The 17,073-nt window shown below is 39.9% G+C and overlaps 1 protein-coding gene across 5 annotated transcripts in view; it reads right to left on the reverse strand.

Moving 5' to 3' along the window:
* Window positions 1-1,631: 1,631 nt before the first annotated feature.
* The window catches only part of sirt1 (sirtuin 1), a 40,220-nt gene continuing 24,778 nt past the window's right edge, over window positions 1,632-17,073 (reverse strand). For all 5 annotated transcript variants that reach the window (XM_063071532.1, XM_063071534.1, XM_063071533.1 and 2 more), the window contains 2 exons: window positions 15,792-16,385; window positions 1,632-5,083 (listed from right to left, as the gene is read on the reverse strand). In XM_063071532.1, coding sequence (XP_062927602.1) covers window positions 4,791-5,083; window positions 15,792-16,385 — 887 coding nt within the window. In that variant the 3' untranslated portion in view covers window positions 1,632-4,790. The remainder of the gene's footprint in view (window positions 5,084-15,791; window positions 16,386-17,073) is intronic.

The raw sequence follows: 17,073 nt of genomic DNA on the forward strand, positions 1-17,073 counted from the left end.
GACTGAAGTTCATAAAAGTGAGTCATCAGCCCAGAAGTCAGACATCACTGCAGCCAATTCACGAGCCCATTAGTTGCAGGCCACAGTCTCAATACAGTGACTAATGAAGCATGACAAACACCTTCTTCACCACCCACTCTACCTGGGTCACCAGTTTCAGGAACCATGTACACGTATCCCTAAATCTATTCTACAGTATTCTCCAGGGCACTTTCATTTGTGCAAGTCTGACCCTGTTTTAATTCACCAAAATGCATCGCTTTACACTTATCCAAGTTAAATTTTATCTGCCATTCTTTGGCCCACTTTGCTAGTTGATCTAGATTTGTTGTAACCTAACAACCTTCTTTACTGTTCACCCCACAATTTTCATGCCGTTCACAAACTATGACAACTATACTGTACTCTTATCCAAATCATTAATACAAGCAACAGGGGATCCTACAGTGATCCCTCCAGCACACCACTGGCCAAAGACCTGGAATCTGGAAAAATAATCCTCCACCAATTTTCAGGTTCCTAGTATAAACTAATAGAATGGGCCAAATCTTTCTGGAGTGCAGGATCTTGAAACAAAATTTTATTCCTCCTTGCATTCTTCAATTCAAATCTATGTCTCCTATAAGTTCATACTGTGTTCACAGCAGAGGCAGTGGAGTGGTGGGTATCCCAGTGAAGGAATGAAAACACTAAACGTTGAATGTACTCAGGTCAGGCCTCATTTATGGGAAGGCAAACAGTATTAACGTTTCAGGTTAAAGACCCTTAGGCTAGGACTGGGAAGGAAATCAAAGCAGCTTGCTCAGTTTTGCAGGGAGGGTGGCCAACTCACTCGCGCCAATCAAGTTGTCTAAATGAGCTAATCCTAATTGCCTGTATTTGGCCTATATTCCTCTAAATCTTTCCTATCAATGTATCTATTAAAACATTTTAAATGTAACCGTATTCACCTCTACCACTGCCGGTGGCAGCTCATTCCTTATACCAATGACGCTGAAAATCCGCCTCTCAGGTCCCTTTTAAAATTATCATTCTCAAGTTTCGGATTACCCCACTGAAGAAAAGACTTCAGCTATTCACCTTATCAACCTCCCAAATGATTTTATTGTCATTTCACTTCTTACAGGTGAGGGATATGGGTGTCACAATCATGTAGTGATTAGCACCATGTTATTATAGACAGAGGTCAGTTCCTGCATCCTCTGTTAGAAAGTTTGTACATCTTTCCCGTGTGCTCTAGCTTCCTCCCAAAGTCTAAAGACATACTGGTTGGCAGGTTTATTGGTCATGTGTCAGGCTAGGAGTAAATAGGTGGGTTGCTGACTGGCATGGATCAGTGGGCCAGAAGGGCCTATTCTGTGCTGCACCTCAAATCTTCACCAATGACCATTAAGGATGAAAGGAGGGAACAGGGTGATTTAGATTCCAATCAGGAACTAACAGGAATCACCACTGGACTGGAGGAGAGAAAGAGGAAGAATGGGGAAACAGTTAATAAAGACTGCAAGGTTTAAATTATTAATCTGAAGATGATCTGGTTGTGTTTTAGATCTAAATTAATGATCTTTCTGTAATTCAATACTGACTTTTCACAAACACAAAAATAAATCCAAACTTACATAATTTAACCAAGGAGATTTATTGCAATATATTATCCATTCAAACACATCTTCACTTTAAAAGCAGAGAACAGAGACTGTGGTACATGGAACAGGAACAAGATTTCACAATTTCAGGCAACTAAGTTTAAATTAACAGAACATTTCATGGAATCACGATGCTCCAACAGGAATTTCAAAAAGCTTCTTTTCCATAAAACTAAGCATATTCAAACTGTAAGATGTTAAATATATAACTTAAAAAGTCTGACCTAAAACTGCAGGTATGAAATTGTATCAGAAAGCAAGTCACCTTTTAATAACTGTCCTTATAATATGTCATTTGATTACATTAATGACTGAATACGTACAATGGGACAGAAATAATTAGATCATACTACAAAATAATAGAGTAGATTTAACCTATATTCAATATATTGCATTTTCATTATAAGATTTTAGAAAGCTAATACTTAGGAAGATGAACACATTAATACAAGAACACCTTTGTATTTAAAGATCAGGTCACATCAAGGCAGCAAAGGTAGGGCTTAAAATTTGAGACTCGTTTTAATCTAGATATATGCAATTTTCTTCTGGTGCTTTGTATGATTTCCATAGATACAAAAATGGTTAATGTAGAAGTGTTGGACAACACTATTCCATGGGAAACTGATCTGAGGTTTTATTTATTATTTCACAGCAGCGGACAAAGTATGTATGTTTTGAAACCCCAAATTCAAAAGATGGGGTAATGTGTAGAAATTGGAGTATGTTGTTACCACAATAAAAGGATGGTTTGTACATGAACAAGTTTAGAGAAAAGCTGTAGATGTTGCAAAATGGAAGTTGATGAGAAAGGGAAATTCTATTTCCAAACCAAATTCAAAAAGTTGCTCTGGATGAGCATATTTAATTCTGGTAGATTGCAAAAATAAGTAAAAATCTATAGTTGTTTCACTGAATAGCAAAACTATAAAACAACAAAAACCTTTACAAATTTCTAACATTTTTAGTTTTTTTTAGTAATTCTTATATCAAAATACCCATTTTCATGTCTAGGTAAATGTTTTCTTTCAATATGCCAGTAAATTTACAGATACTCTACTTGCTCTGCACAGTATCACTTAAGCTCAAACAAAACTTTACAAATGCTTTAAAAAAAACTAAGCTGTTGTATGAAATTGTGAGGCTTGGATTTAACAGTCCAAATTATAAGTTATACTGGTTCTGGATAAGCAAACGAAACATTAAACATTTGAAATAAATAATTTAGACTTCCAATAGAAAGGGGAATTGGAATGTAGACACAAGAAAAGGAACTAGAGCTCAATGTTGAATTAAAACATAAATGTAGATACTGGAAATCTATAGAAACTGAAAACGGTGGAAATATTCAGCAGCTCAGCCAACATTCGTGGAAAGAAAAAGAGAGTTAACATTTTAAAATCACACACCCTTCATTAACACTGAGAAAGAAAGATAACTTTAGTTTTAAATTCCAGATAGGTCTAGGGATGAATAGGACAAAGGGAACAATCTCTGGCAGGGTAAGGCTAGAGTTGTCTTGGGAAAAGCTTTTGAAGAAGCCATTCAACTGTTAGGTTAATGAGGGTGGTGAGGGTGAGAAAAGCAAATATACTGTATATATAAGCTGATAAATCAAAGTCAGAGCTGTAGAAAATGTTCAGATCAGTTAGTTTTACTGAAGCGAGAAAGATAGTTCCAATTACAGATAGATAACCTGCAGGAGAACTGGCCGTTCTGACAAACAAAATAAGGCAGTGACCTAAAGTTGTTGAATTCAATCGGATGGAATTAGCTTCAACAAGATCAGTTCACTGGCCATCTCTGCTGGAATCTGGAAACAATTAGTTCTGTAACAGAAAGACAGTGATAAGAACTGAACTGATAAGAACAGAATTGTTAGACAATTCCAACAGTTCTGACTTGCATGTCACAGATCTTACATAATCTTCTGTTGGGCTCAGCTCTCTCATCACCCTCATTATCGATCAATTTATCATCATGCAAGCCTATCTCAGCCTACCAGAATTACTTCATTTAATCTGTCCATCCTCCTGCCACCGTCCCTGCAACTTAAGCCAACTTGTGTTCCTTCTTTCCCAGTTCTGATGAGGGGCTTTTGATTGATATATTAGCATTATTTCTGAACAGTTGCTGTATGAGCTGTTAAGTGTTTCCGGCATATTCTGTTGCTATTTTAGAACTCAATATTCTTCAGCATTCCAGCTTTAATTCTGGAATGGTGTCCAACAATTCGTATTTCTTTAAATTACACACTTTATACAGATATTTGTATAACAAGAAAATAAAAGGAACAATACATGTACCAAAACTGGACCCAGGCCTGAGTAGAACTGGGCTCCGTAAGGAAACCCTACCAATTTCTATATAAGGCAGCAGATAACTACAATTGCCACATTTTGTAAAAATGTTTTTTACTTAAATAGAGTAGCCTCAATGGTTTCTAATATACAGTTTAAGCTCAATGAAAAATAGTAACCTCGGTGTACAAATTAGCTGCCAGCTCATCTCATAGAAAACATTTCAGCCAGTGTTTTATGAGAAAAAATACAAACTTGAAGGAAAATATGTAATATGTTTAAACAAATCACTCAGTGCTCTAAAATAAAATCTGCCACAGACTTCAAAAGCTTCTGTTGCAGCTCTAATCATTGAGATCTCCCATTGTTCTTTGGTCTTTTTACCTGTTCCCTTTTTACCCTTTTCAGCAATTAAATGGCTTTTGAACAGCATTCACAAAAATATGTACAGCACATTCATTTTAGCTTCTGAGGAACTACATTAAATAACTGTACAACTCAAAACAAATAGAAAGTAAAAGCTGTAAAACAAATCAACTCTTGACAGAGAACAGACTCTCTGACTTGAAAGCTTATAGTAAACGTAACGGCAATGAACTTGGTGTGTTAAATGGTTGTTTCAACATGCAGAAAGTTTATTTGGTAAAAGTACCAGACTGAAATATTTAGAGGCCTAGTGTTCTCACCACAAGACACAGACTGAACTAGAAGTTTCAGACTGAGAGTTTGCATGATCATTACCGCCACTATGTCCAGGACAGCTCACTGACTATAAAAAAGTGCCCTAAAGGTAGGCTAATGCTGGTGGATAACTTAATATATTAGTATCATGCAAATGTGCCTCTTATTCCAACAAATTATCATCTTCATATTCTCCCTGCAAGGAGTTTTCAGTCAGCACTTCACTTCCACCCCCAAAGTATACCCCGTCGGCATCATAGGCTGCCTCTTCTATTCCGTTATAAAATTCTTCAATGTCACTCTCCTCTTCCCCATCGCCAACACTTCTGCTGCTGCCTGACTCATTGTCACTGACGCTGTTACCAGAGGATGAAGCCTCGTCTCCCTCCGAGTCAGAGTAGACTTCAGCACCGCGGAAAATGTAGCGATTGGGTGCTAAGAACAGGTATTGGGAATCTGAAAATCAAGATACATACATATAGTAAAACCATTTTATTAGCAATATAGAATATTCATTTAGATCCCCAACACCCCTGCCCCCATCAGAGAGTCTGTGATCTCCGTAATACACATGAACGTTATGCAGGGAATTAGCCATCCACAGAGAAGACAGCACTAACGTACAAACAGTCAAAGCATGGAGGCACATGGTCTGTCTGCCTGCTTACTTGTTCCCAGCACACTATTCATACACGTATTCATATGGATATTCAGGGTTTCCCTAAAACCCACATTTTATTTGTTGGTTAAATATAACACTAGGCATGCAACATGACTGTCTGCAAAAGTCTCAATAAAAATGTTCAACGGAAACACCTAATATGGATGAGGACAGAGTTGTGTCAAGTGCTGCCAACCAACTGACCGTGAGGAGCAGGGTGTATGCAGTGGGTAGGAGGGAAACACAATGTCACAGTTACAGAGACTAAGTAATTAAAGGGGACAGAAATGATCTAATATCACAAGCACCTACAGTCCCAGACAACACAATACCTACAGGAAAGCTTGAGTGAGGAAGATCTGAACCCAGCTCAAAAGGACATTGGGAAGGGCAAATGGTCCAGGTCAGAGTCAACAACTGAGATAAGAGTAGCGCAGTCCACTGCTTCAGCATAGTTACTAAAATGATACCCAGTAGTATAGTATATACAGACCAGCTTCACACTCTCACACTTTGCAGCATTCCAACCAGGCTAAGCAGGTTATGTTCACAACAGATCTGGCAGCACATAACTAGGTATGCAGGAGGTGCTGAAGTATAGCAGCAATGGAATTCTATTCTGCCATAGTCTGTAACCTCATCTGTCACTGTTGGCAAATATCAAACTGGGGACCAACCCTAATTCAATAGTGTAGATTGTAGCAACATTAGGCATATTCAAAACAGGGTGATGAACGCAGATTACAAAACAAGCAAATTCACTTTAAAGAGCAGATGCAATATGCTACAAAGCAATCCCACAACCATTAAAACAGAAAAGTTCTGTAACAGATAATCAAATACTGATTTACACAGAGTAAACCTGAAAGGACTGCAGATAACACGAAGGTTATTGGTGGATGGTTGTTGCAGGTTGCAATGGGACATTGAAAGGAGGTAGAGAAGTCGCACATGGAGTTCAACCTGGAAAAGTGAAGCGATTTTTTTTGGAAGGTCAAATTTGAAGGCAGAATACAGGGTTAATGGCAGGATTTCTGGTAGTGTGGAGGAAAAGGGGTGTCTTGGAATCCATGCCCATAGATTCCCCAAAGCTGTTGTGTAAATTGTTAAGGGTGGTTAAGGCGGCGTAAGGTGTGTTGGCCTTCATTAGTTGGTGTAATGAGTTCAAGGGCCATGAAGTAAAGTTACAGCTCTATAAATCATAGTTAGTCCACACTTACAATATCGTATTCAGTTCTGGTAACCTCATTACAGGAAGAATATGGAAGCTTTACAGAGGGTACAGAGCAGATTTAGCAGGATGCTGATTGGACTAGAGGGAGTGTCTTAAGATAGGTTGAGTAAGCAATGGTTTTCCTCTTGAAGCAAATAAGGATAAGAGGTGACTTGATAGAGGTGTATAAGATGTTAAAAGGCGCAAATAGAATGAATAACCAGAGACTTCTTCCCAGGGTGAAAATGCCTAATACAAGGGGACAAAATTTTAAGGTAATTGGAGGAAAGTATAGTGGGGATGTTAGAGGCAAGTTCTTTACAGAGAGTGGTGGGTGAGTGGAAAGCCCTGCCAGGGGTGGTGGTAGAGAAAGAGATATTAGAAGCATGTAAGAAACTCTTAGATAAGCACATGGATGGTAGATAAATGAAGGACTATGTAGGAGGGAAGGGTTAGGTTGATCCTAGGAGAGGTTAAAAGGTTTGCATAATATTGTGCGCTGAAATACTGAAGTACTATAGAACTGTGCTATAATGTTCTATGTTCTATAATTTAACCCATGAGTAGTCAATCTTTAACACAATTGGCAGTTTCCCACAAATATCCAAAGAAGAGATATTCAGTTTGGATTCACTCCAGACCTCATTACAACTTCTAAACATCTAAATTAAGGTATCAGTCAAGTCTTTGAGGTTTCCTAGCAGCATCGAACTGAGTGGGAATCAATGGACACTCAATCAACACTTCATCGCTGCAGTCAGGTCTCAGACAAATTAAGATGGTTCTGATTGCTGAAGCCAACTAGTTCCAGCCGCAAGATTAGTCACACACTAATCTGCTGGGCTCAACCATCATCAAACCCGCCCTGTCCTCCATTAGAAACAGAAGACATAATGCTTGCTGATAACTGCAGTGTTAAATTCCTTTCACAATTGCTTCACTATTGTAACAGTCCATGACTCTGGGAGGTTAAGATCTAGAAAACATTCAAACTTGTGTGGTACATAGGGTTGCCAATTTTCTCACTCCCAAATAAGGGACAAAAGTAGCAGTCAAGTACGGGACACTTGTGTTTACCCCGAGAAAGACTACCATGACCATGTAACCTTGTGTGGGTACTTGTGTGTGCATGCGTGACGTTTGCATGCGCGTCGTTCCCATACGTGATGTGCGCATGCGTGTACATGCCGATTTTTTTCTACATATCGGTTTTCCCGATTCTGTTAAGTGAAACTACACTGTACATACATTATTTTTACTTTATATAGGCTGTGTATTTATCATATCATTCCTGCTTTTACTATATGTTAGTGTTATTTTAGGTTTTATGTGCTATTTGGTATGATTTGGTAGGTTATTTTTTGGGTCCGGGAACACTCAAAAAGTTTTCCCATATAAATTAATGGTAATTGCTTCTTCGCTTTACACCATTTTGGCTTACGAAAGGTTTCATAGGAACGCTCTATCTTAGCAGGGGAAATACAGGACAAGGGCGGTCCCGTATGGGACAAACCAATTTAGCCCAATATACGGGATGTCTCAACTAATACTGGACAGTTGGCAACCCTAGTGGTACAACATGTGATTTACAATTACTGTTACATCAGAGAATTATGTCACCAATAAACCTGGATTTAAGGTTTAGCACAATATACTTCGCAACTAACAGAATTTTTTCCCATCCACGTCAGAAGATTGACAAATTAACTGAGATTTGCTATATTCAGTTACTAATACGTACTTTATTTTAACTAAATAGTATTTAGAGATTAAATCTTTTTTCCAAAAAGTGCATAAGGGGCAAGGGCAAATATTAAGATATCTAAATTATTCAGATTGGAACTGATTTCTGATTGACAAATGAGAAACTGAAAATGGCTAATGTGCATAACAGGACAGTGGAATATAGACCGTAACAACAGTGCAACAGCAGATGCCATCTCATTGGCTCTTCACTCAACCTTGCAGCGCTTGGACAGTGCAGATGCACAAATTAGAGTGTTCTTCATTGACAACAGCTCTGCATTCATTACTATTATCTCCTCAAAACTAATCAATAAGCAGGACCTCAAAGGTGGTAATCTCCAGATTACTGCCTGTGCCATGCGACAGTGAGTATAGGAATAGAGTGAGGTGGAGGATAAGTACGTGGCTGAGGGATTGGAGCAGGGGGCAGAGATTCAGATTTCTGGATCATTGGGACCTCCTTTGGGGCAGGTGTGAACCTGTACAAAAAGGACGGGCTGCACTTGAATCCGAGGGGGACCAATATCCTGGCAGGGAGGTTTGCTAAGGCAACTGGGGAGAGTTTAAACTAGAATTGCTAGGAGGTGGCAACCAAACTGAAGAGACAGAAGAAGGGGATGTTGGCTCACAAATTGAGAAAGCCTTCAGATACTGCGGGAGGGAGGTTAGACAGGTGATAGAGAAGGGATGTGCTCAGACCAATGGTTTGAGATGTGTCTATTTTAATGCAAGAAGCATCATGAACAAAGTGGATGAGCTTAGAGCGCAGATCAGTACTTGGAGCTATGATGTTGTGGCCATTACATAGACTTGGATTGCTCAGGGACAGGAATGGTTACTTAAGAGTGCCAGGCTTTAGATGTTTCAGAAAGGACAGGGAGGGAAACAAAAGAGGCATGGCGCTGCTGATCAGAGATAGTGTCACGGCTGCAGAAAAGGAGGAAGTCATGAAGGGATTGACTACTGAGTCTCTGTGAGTGAAAGTTAGAAACAGGAAGGAGTCAATAACTCTACTAGGTTTTTTTAAAAGACCACCCAATAGTAACGGGGACATCAAGGAGCAGATAGGGAGACAGATTCTGGAAAGGTGTAATAATAACAGGGTTGTTGTGGTGGGAGATTTTAATATCCTGAATATTGATTGGCATCTCCCTAGTGCAAGGGGTTTAGATGGGGTGGAGTTTGTTAGCTGTGTTCAGGAAGGTTTCCTGAAACAATATGTAGATAAGCCTACAAGAGGAAAAGCTGTACTTGATCTGGTATTGGGAAATAAACCTGGTCAGTTGTCAGGTCTCTCAACGGGAGAGCATTTTGGAGATAGTGATCACAATTCTATCTCCTTTACCTTAGCTTTGGAGAGGGATAGGAACAGACTAGTTAGGAAAGTGTTTAATTGGAGTAAGGGGAAATATGAAGCTATCAGGCAGAAACTTGGAAGCATAAATTGGGAACAGATGTTTTCAAGGAAATGTACGGAAGAAATGTGGCAAATATTCAGGGGATATCTGCATGGCATTCTCCATGGGTACGTTCCAATGAGACAAGGAAAGGATGGTAGGGTACAGGAACCGTGGTGTACAAAATCTGTTGAAAATCTAGTCAAGAAGAAAAGCTTACGAAAGGTTCAAAAAACTAAGTAATGATAGAAATCTAGAAGATTATAAGGGTAGCAGGAAGGAGCTTAAGAATGAAATTAGGAGAGCTAGAAGGGGCCATGAGATGGCCTTAGTGGACAGGATTCAGGAAACCACAAGGCATTCTACAAGTATGTGAAGAGCAAGAGGATAGGATGTGAGAGAATAGGACCAATCAAGTGTGACAGTGGAAAAGTGTGTATGGAACTAGAGGGGATAGCAGAGATACTTAATGAATACTTTGCTTCAGTATTCACTACGGAAAAGGATCTTGGTGATTGCAGGGATGACTTATAGTGGATTGAAAAGCTTGAACATATAGACATTAAGAAAGAGGATGTGCTGGAGCTTTTGGAAAGCATCAAGTTGTATAAGTCTCCACGACCGGATGAGATGTATCCCAGGCTACTGTGGGAGGTGAGGGAGGAGATTGCTGAGCCTCTGGCAATGATCTTTGCATCATCAATGGGGACAGGAGAGGTTCTGGAGGATTGGAGCGTTGCAGGTGTTGTCCCCTTATTCAAGAAAGGGAGTAGAGAAAGCCCAGGAAATTATAGACCAATGAATCTTACTTTATTGGTTGGTAAGTGGATGGAGAAGATCCTGAGGGGCAGGATTTATGAACATTTGGAGGGGTATAATATGATTAGGAATAGTCAGCATGGCTTTGTCAAAGGCAGGTCGTGCTTTATGAGCCTGATCGAATTTTTTGAGGATGTGACTTAACACACTGATGAAGGTAGAGCAGTAGATGTAGTGTATATGGATTTCAGCAAGGTATTTGACAAGGTACCCTATGCAAGGTTTATTGAGAAAGTAAGGAGTCATGGGATCCAAGGCAACCTTTCTTTGTGGATCCAGAAATGGCTTGCTCACAGAAGGCAAAGAGTGGTTGTAGATGAGTCATATTGTGCATGGAGGTCGGTGACCAGCGGTGTGCCTCAGGGATCTGTTCTGGGACCCCTTCTTTTCGTGATTTTTATAAATGACCTGGATGAGGAAGTGGAGGGATGGGTTAGAAATTTGGTGATGACACAAAGGTTGGGGGGTGTTGTGGATAGTGTGGAGGGCTGTCAGAGGTTACAGCAGGATATCGATAGGATGCAAAACTGGGTTGAGAAGTGGCAGATGGAGTTCAACCCAGATAAGTGTGAGGTGGTTCATTTTGGTAGGTCAAATATGATGGCAAAATACAGTATTAATGGTAAGACTCTTGGCAGTGTGGAGGATCAGAGGGATCGTGGGGTCCGAGTCCATAGGACACTCAAAGCTGCTGCACAGGTTGACTCTGTGGTTAAGAAGGCATATGCTGCTTTGGCCTTCATCAATTGTGAGTTTAAGAGCCAAGAGGCAATGTTACAGCTGTATAGGACCCTGGTCAGATGCCACTTGGGAGTACTGTGCTCAGTTCTGGTCACCTCACTACAGGAAGGATATGGAAACTATAGAAAGGGTGCAGAGGAGATTTACAAGGATGTTGCCTTGATTGGGGAGCATGCCTTTTGAGAATAGGTTAAGTGAACTTGGCCTTTTCTCCTTTGAGCGGCGAAGGATGAGATGTAATCTGATAGAGGTGTATAAGATGATGAGAGACATTGATCATATGGATAGTCAGAGGCTTAGAAAAATAGCGGGCTATGGGTAACCCTAGGTAATTTCTAAAGTACATGTTCAGCACAGCATAGTGCGCCGAAGGGCCTGTAGTGTGCTGTAGGTTTTTCTATGTAATAAGCTCCAAGACCTAGGTGTCAAGACCACCTTGTGCAATTGGATCCTCTATTTCCTCACTTGCAGACCCCTTGTTAGTACAAATTGGCAACATCTCCTCCACAATCTCCATCAGCACAGCTGCACCACAAGGCTGCGCGCTTAACCTCTTCCTCAACTCACTTTATATTTGTGCTCCAATGCCATACTCAAGTTTGCTGGTGACACCACTGTCATTGGCCAAATCAGAAGTGGTGATGAATCAGCATATAGAAGGGTAATTGAAAATCTGGCTGAGTGGTGCCACAGAAACAACCTCTCACTCAATGTCAGCAAGATCAAGGAGCTGATTATTGACTATAGGAGGAGGAAAACAGTGGTCATGCGCCAGTCCTCATCGGGGATCAGAGGTGGAGAGGGTCAGCAACTTAATTTCCTCAGCATCATCATTTCAGAGGATCTGTCCTAAGTCCAGCATTTAAGTGCCATTCCAAAGAAAGCATGGGAGCACCTCTACTTTCTTAGAAGTTTGCAAAGATTCAGCACCTCATCTAAAACTTTGGGAATACCTATGGATGTGCAGCAGAGAGTATACTAACTGGTTGCATCATGGCTAAGTATGGAAACACCAAAGTCCTTGAAAGGAAAAGCCAACAAAAATAGTGGATACAGCTTAGTCCATCACAGGTAAAACCCTCCCTACTACTGAGCACATCTACAAATGGGGCTTTCTCAGGAAAGCAGTGTGCATCATCAAGGACCCTCCCACCATCCAGGCCATGCTCTCTTCTCACTGCTGACATCAGGAGCCTCAGGACCCACACCAACAGATTCAGGAACAGTTATTACCCCACAAATATCCAGCTCTTGAACTAGAGGGATAACTTCACTCAGCCTCACTTACCCCAACACTGAACTATTCCCACAACTCATGGACTCATTTTCAAGGACTACGTCTTATGTTCTCAATATTTATTGTTTATTTATTTTTGTATTTGCAGTTTGTTGTTTCTTGCACATTGGTTGTTATGTGTCTTGTGTGCAGTTTTTCATTGATTCTATTGTGTTTCTTTGTATTTACTCAGGGTTGTATTTGGTGACCTATATGTACTTTGAGTATAAATTTACTTTGAACTTTCAGGCATGCATGAAGATGTGATGTTTTGCCTCCCTGAAGCTTATTTTTAATAGCTCTCCTTGGTAACCAGACTTAAACACTTTCTTAGTATGTTAATTTAGCTTGATTATGCATTGCTTTTCATTTCTTTACTACATGGCTTAACTATACATTAAACTTTGGCACTGTAGAGGCAATTAATGTAGTTTAAATCAATGTGTTTCCACTGCTTCGATTTAATCATTAGAATTTGTAGTACAGATTGATTGTGCTCTGAGTGCATCCGGGAATAGATGTAATGGGTTAACTCTTCTTGTGATCCTATGGCATGCTTCAGACTAAGTTCAACCAGCTGTCATAGTTATTAATATACAGCTGAGATAGCTGGACAGATACCCTGTCTTCAACCTTAGGAACACAGAGGAGAAGGTGGTGGGATTTTCCATCTGTTGGGTTGTGGTGTAGAATTGCTACTTTTCTTGGTAGTTGAACTTCCCTGTTTGCTTGTATTTTTATGTAATCAGCTCTGTACGCGTAATCGTTCTATGAATTTTCCAGCATGATACAGTTGCTTATGCATTATTCTAGAAGCTTCTTAGTTTACTGCTGTCGGTGTCATGCCACTTGAATCTGGCTATTTTATAGGTTAACTGTACGTATATGTCACACCATATACTATCTTCATTAGTTTGAGTGCGAGATGACCACAATTATTTTTCCTTTGTCTTTAGGTTATTCTCTTGGCTCCCTTTACTAGCTCATTTACCGCTCTTGTAACATTTAATAAAACGATCATAAACAAGCTTTATGCCTAAATTCTTGACTTCTGAAGAATACTGGATCACAAAAGCATCAGGATCCAGCATCACTTATCTCTGAATAACCTTGGTAATGTGTGTACTGTGGACAAGTTGAACAAGGAGCAGACAGCTTACAATAATCTATGCAGTTTTATTTGTTTATAATCTGTAGTTCTCATCCACGGGTGGATAAACTGAACTGCATGAAGAAACAGTGCAATAACCTTATCAATCTCCAACTAACTTCTCTGGACTTAGCAACACAGGGCAAACCAATGCATGACTTCATTTCTATCTGTACAGTTTTCTCAGTTGATGGGCTTCCCTTGATTACAAACAATTAAAAAAAGAGTACCTCAGAAGTCCACTCAGCTAAAAGTGTTCACTTTAAGCAATAGCTGATATTCTTTCTTTCCCATTATCCCTTTACTGGGCAGTTTGTAATCAATTATCACTGATCAAAGTCCAGCGTTCGTTCATCAGTAAAGCCAACATACAACCAGACCTATACAAGTAATCTCAGCCTTGCTGAGCTGCCCCATCTCAACAGATTGGCCCCTGTCTTTTGGGCAGAAGAAGTATAAGGTTAACTAATGAGGTCTCCACTCTTAAGAGTATCTACTGCTAGAAACATGAATGTGAGTATTTAATAATGGCTGTCAAGATTCAAGACATTGGGCTGGATTAGCCAACCTACTTCTTGTTCAAATGACCACATCACTCTTGCAGGTTGGTAGGAGGGTAACAAACAATAAGCCAGACAAGCTCAGTGGATTACGCTTCATCTGTGGGAGGAAAGAAAGCCTTGTTTTCTCTTCAGCCTTCAGATTTGTCCAGATGCTGAACCAGCAGTATAACCCCGAGCTCCTCTGGAATTTGGAATCTCACACCCTTTGGCTGAATTTTAAGGGTGGGGGGTGCTGAGGGGGTCACAGGCCTAACAAATGGAAGGAACAGGGTCTCTGATCCTGATTTGGGGAGAGAATGGTGTGGTGGAGATACATATTCATAGCAGAGACGCCGAGTGTTAATCCACATCTAGACAGATTGCATTTAACAGCCATGTTAAAACCCCTAAAATCAGCAGCCTTGAGCAACAGTACCAGCATCTCAACATCTTAAAACTCACCCTTATCAATCTGCTCCTGGAACTAGATTCACCATAGCTGGATCAAACTAACTCAATCCCTTGTTCTGCATGGCATTTGGGACCAAGTGATAGAGGAATAAAGAGGAAATATTGATTGAACATGACTAACAACAGAATACCCATGAACTTCTGTACACAAATTAATCACAACTAACTGTGGATAAAACACTCTGCTAGAGTCAAAGCAGCGATCATGACAGCCAAGCAGAGCAGTGTTCAAGACAGGCAGGTTAGGAGGACTTGGTAAAGGGAGAAGGCTGATAATTATTCCTTATTTTACCTCTGCATCTGCCTTAAACCCAATCCATTTCCTTGAGCTGGGATGCATCCTAGCTGTAGTCAGATTCCCAGCAGGATTCAAAGATGTGCACGTACGAGTATCAATCAAGATTTTGACTGTAGACTCAACCAAGAACAAAGCCGACACCAAGTAAATAATGCCAACTTCAGAGGGAATAGTACAACAAAGCTCTCTGCCCATAGTTCTTTATTGTCATTTTTAAGAGCCTATGGCCTTAGAAATATTTTCTGTCCTCTAGCTAGCAAGAAGTGAACAGAACAGGAAGGAGTAGTCAGTGGTCCTGGTAGAAGTTAGGGAATGGGAAATAAAACAGAAAAAGTTGAAAACAGACAAAACAGTTGCACTAAGGGTGCTATAAATCAATCTTTCATTTCACACAACTTACACACACACACAGAGTTCAGGGGAAACAATTTGCTGAGCAATCCACCAGCCTAGTCCCAAATGTGGTTACTTTCCCGGGGATGCTGAATTTCACCATTATCCTTCCCAAATAATCTGATCTCAAACACATTAACATTCCCAATTACAAAGTATTTCACATCAATGTGCATGAAGAACTCATGCAATAATATTGTCTGCACTACAACTACCACTCCTTTGGATTGCTGCACTCAATAAGGGTCCATCATGAAGTACAGTACTGTATAGAAGCAGCATGTTGGGGTAACCTTTCTAAATGTACTCCAACCTGTATGCGTAATGGCTTTTTGACCATCAAGCATTCACACGATCACTTAATTGAGAAGTCATTGGCATCTATGCTCTAAAATCTATTAGCACTTAGCCACACACAAAATGTAAATTCAGGATTACATGTACAATATTGTCTTACCAGACAATCGCTTGCTGATTTGTTCTTTTGGAAATCTGCTGCTCCAGATCTTTTTGAGAGTTTCCTTGGCATTTCTTATGTCACTTGGAACATGATGCTCACTGTCCGGGCAACTTTCAGGAGCCGGAGTAATATGCTGATCACTGCCACAATCCCCAGAGGTGTCTGCCACAGCAGCTGTACTCTCCTTTACGTGAACTGTTTCTGATTCAGATTCTGCCGTGTTTTCCTTTGTACAACTTGTTGTAGGTTCCACAACAGGCTCACAACTTGTATCTGCGGAATCTTTACTTGTTGCTGACTTGCAGTTTTCCATTTCTTGCTCACATGAACTAGAATCTTCTATTAAAACTGGCGGAGTAGGAGGGAGATCACAAGGTTGATATTTTAATTCTTTTTGAATTCGAGGGGGTTTTTCTGTGATTTCTGTAAGTTTGACTGGATTGCCACAAAGCTCTTCAAACTCTCCACCCAAACGATGAAACAGCTCATTAATGACAACATCGCAATCACCCAAAAGCTCCACATCAAAATTAAGATGGTTCAAGGGTTCCCTATTGATCAGCACCTGAGGCACATGATGGGGTATAGAACCTGAAAATAAATCATCCATTAAAATAGGATTGGGGTAAATAACACTTGCATGTTAAAATATAGAATAGTGCATTAAGCTGTTCAAAATAATCACCATGCACTGAAACGTCAGCATTTCTAAATGCACAGGTTCTGAATCCCAGGAATTTATGGTAAAAGAACATTGATGCCAGCTGATGAACAGCCATTTCCCGAACAACTTTCCTACTCGTTTCATTGTTTAGTAAGATCTGATACTTCAAGCGTGTACACACAATTCTTAGAATGGGCTGTATCTTGATTACACTACTTTCATGAAACTGTCCCTAATTCCCTATATTTTTCTGCGGAGTTCTTTAAATGTATGAATTGGTTTTAATCTCCGTGCTTGATTTTGTAAGTTGCTATACTTCAAATTTTAATTGGTTTCGATATGCACTGATTGACATCCTTGATATTTCCAGCTCTATTTTTTATTTGAAGGGTTCCAGCACCCGCATTTACTTAGATATTTGGAATTCCAACTTCAGACTAAAGTAGTTTAATGAACAAGTTACGTACAAATAACCTTGATTTTAAAGCCAAAATAAATGTGCAATAGTTTTGCTGATGTAAGGGGTTTCTTCTTTTATGTTACTGTGTAGGCTAATTAAAATGGCTTCTTTGTTATGTTAACTGCTGAGAAAGTTCTCTCGCTAGCAGCTTGTTT

This window comes from Mobula hypostoma, chromosome 19 (assembly GCF_963921235.1).
Source record: "Mobula hypostoma chromosome 19, sMobHyp1.1, whole genome shotgun sequence".
NCBI lineage: Eukaryota > Metazoa > Chordata > Chondrichthyes > Myliobatiformes > Myliobatidae > Mobula > Mobula hypostoma.